The sequence below is a fragment of the Suncus etruscus genome, chromosome 4, assembly GCF_024139225.1.
Source record: "Suncus etruscus isolate mSunEtr1 chromosome 4, mSunEtr1.pri.cur, whole genome shotgun sequence".
NCBI lineage: Eukaryota > Metazoa > Chordata > Mammalia > Eulipotyphla > Soricidae > Suncus > Suncus etruscus.
In genome coordinates, this window is record NC_064851.1 from 122,469,629 (window position 1) to 122,472,201 (window position 2,573).

A 2,573-nucleotide genomic window follows, 5' to 3' on the forward strand; every position below is an offset into this window, starting at 1 on the left:
CTCCTGGCTGTCTGCTCAGAAATAGCTCCTGTCAGGCACGGGGGACCATATGGGACACCGGGGTTCGAACCAACCACCTTTGGTCCTGGATCGGCTGCTTGCAAGGCAAACGCCGCTGTGCTATCTCTCCGGGCCCGAAAATCGGCTTTTCTAATGACATTAGACCCATACTGCAGGTAGGTAGAGGAGGAACAAATACACCAGCAATGAGACACCAAGTTGGATCCAGATCTTTATTCCTTGACACTTGAAAGAACAGAGCCTACAGGGAAAACCTGCGAGGTAGTCCTTCGAGAATCCGGAGGAAAAACGGTGAGGGTGAAGACCCCACCGCGAAATAAGGGCGAAGTGGCCCTGTGAAGGTGCCCGTGAGCGTGCACAGGTGAGTCCTCTCCTTCAGGTCGAAGAAGGAAACCTCTCCCAGCTCGTAGTCCAGAAAGACGCCCCAGAAGGCAGGAGGCACGCGGGGGCTGTAGCCGGGTCTCTCTGGAGGCCCGGCCTTGTGGTAGCACCAGCAGCCCTGGCTGGGGAGGCAGGGGACCCCCCGGGTTCTGGGGAAGGCCTCCTCGCACACCCCCAAGGCCCACGAATTGGTGCTGCGGACTTGCACCAGCCAGAAGTGCCTGCCAGTCTCCCACGTCTGCGAAGCCAGGACAGCTCGGTGGGAAGTAAAGGCCTGAGGCCTGAGCCCTTGGCCCTGATGTGTCACGTCCATGACGAACATCGCCATTCTCCCCTGGCTACAGACCTTCAGCTGCCAGTGGGCCGTGTCCGGATCCAGCGTCAGAGGCAACTGGAATTTGCTCATCAGATTGTGCAGGCCCACGGCATGTGGAGGGATCCTGCAGTCCCAGACAGAGCTTGGGGAGACCTGCGCGCAGGACAGGGCCTTGGGCACCTCCAGTTGCAAGGACTGGTGGCATTGGCTGTGCAACTGGTTGATGCTCAGCAGGAGGACCTGGTCACCCTGCGAATTCTCCTGAGTGATGTCCCGAAGCAAGCTCTGCAGGATGGAGCTGCGAGCCGCCAGTTGCTCTCGGTTCTCCAGAGCCTTCTGGGAAGCCTCCTTCAGCTTTCTGGAAAGGCCAGCGCCCAAGCGGCCCTGTTCCTCTTCCAAGCTCCCCCGAAAGCTCCTAAACTCCTTAGATAACTGGGTCAAACGGGTGTGCCCCTTTTCTTGCAGTGTCTGTTGTTGCTCCTCCAGACAGGCCTGCTCTTTTGTCGCCTGGAGCAGCTTCTGCTGCAGGGAGGCCAATGTCCCCTTGAGCTGCCTACGGTGCCGCTCAGCTGCTACGGGGATGGATGCCAGGGGGTGACCCTGGCGCTCGCAGGAGATGCCACATTGGGCACACCGCAGCTCCAGGTCCACCTCGCAGAACTGTGTCAGGAGCTGCCCGTGCTCCCCACATATTGGCTGCTCCTCCCTGCAGTCTGCTCCCTGCCGACCACTGTTGGCAGCTGAGAGCTGCTGGATGGCATCGGTCAGGAGACGCAGCTGTGTGTTTCTCTGGTCTCCCGAAGTCGAACATCCTTGCAGGCAGAGGGGACATGGGAGGGTTTCCTGGAGGTCTTCCCAGCGCTGGGCCAAGCAGGTCCCACAGAAGTTGTGGCCACAGTCGAGGGTCACGGGGTCCTGCAGGGGGTCCAGGCAGATGGGGCAGTTGAGCTCCTGCTGCAGCTCTCCCAAGGTAGATGCTAGGGCCATGGTGCCAGCAGCAGACGTCTGAGACTCTCTTGGAGAGGTAGGCAGGACAATGGGAGGAGCCGGTGCTCCTCTGAAGTGTCCCAGGAATGGCTCCTTGGCTCTCAGTCCTCAGCTCTTCCCAACCCTTGAGGGCTTGAAGCTTCTCTTGTACTTTCTCTTTGCAGGGAAGAGGTCCAGAGTCAGTGTGAGGACCCTTTGTTTGGGTCAATTCACAAGGTACCTTCAAAATAAATAGAATTAACAAGGGCCTGAGTAATAGCAGCACAACCATAAGCATTTGCCTTGCACCCAAGAAGAAACTCAGGAGTTAGATTCCCGGCATTCCATGTGATCCCCTGGCCTGCTAGATTTCTGAGGGCAGTGTCAGGAGTAATCCTTGAGTGCAGCAACTGGGGCCCCACATCCCCTGAAAAAAGAATTAACAAGTTAAGGGGTGGGAGAAAATGGATTTTAGGGCCCGGAGAGATAGCACAGCCGTGTTTGCCTTGCAAGCAGCCGATCCAGGACCTAAAGTGGTTGGTTCGAATCTTGGTGTCCCATATGGTCCCCTGTGCCTGCCAGGAGCTATTTCTGAGCAGACAGCCAGGAGTAACCCCTGAGCATCGCCGGGTGTGGTCCAAAAACCAAAAACCAAAAAAAAAAAAAAAAAAAAAAAGAAAGAAAAGAAAGAAAATGGATTTTAAAGAGCTCAGTGGGGTCAGAGCTATAGCGCATCTATACACATCATTGGTATTTTGGCAGGCTCTCCCCCAACCTCCTAGCTTCCAGATTCACAACATGAATTTCCAAACAAAACTATCAATGGGGGTCGGAGGACAGCAGATAGGCGGGGCGTCTGCCTTGCACGCTGCTGACCCGGTTTGAGCCT

At 56.5% G+C, this 2,573-nt stretch overlaps 1 protein-coding gene across 1 annotated transcript; it reads right to left on the reverse strand.

Moving 5' to 3' along the window:
• Positions 1 to 262: 262 nt before the first annotated feature.
• On the reverse strand, positions 263 to 1,705 carry LOC126007205 (tripartite motif-containing protein 75-like). Its single transcript, XM_049772679.1, has one exon. The coding sequence runs from the start codon at positions 1,703 to 1,705 to the stop codon at positions 263 to 265; it is 1,443 nt and encodes a 480-aa protein (XP_049628636.1).
• Between the last annotated feature and the right edge of the window lie 868 nt (positions 1,706 to 2,573).

Bases quoted from the DNA above. Each gene is read 5' to 3' on its own strand.
- LOC126007205 (XM_049772679.1), bottom strand. From the start codon at position 1,705: ATGGCCCTAGCATCTACCTTGGGAGAGCTGCAGCAGGAGCTCAACTGC.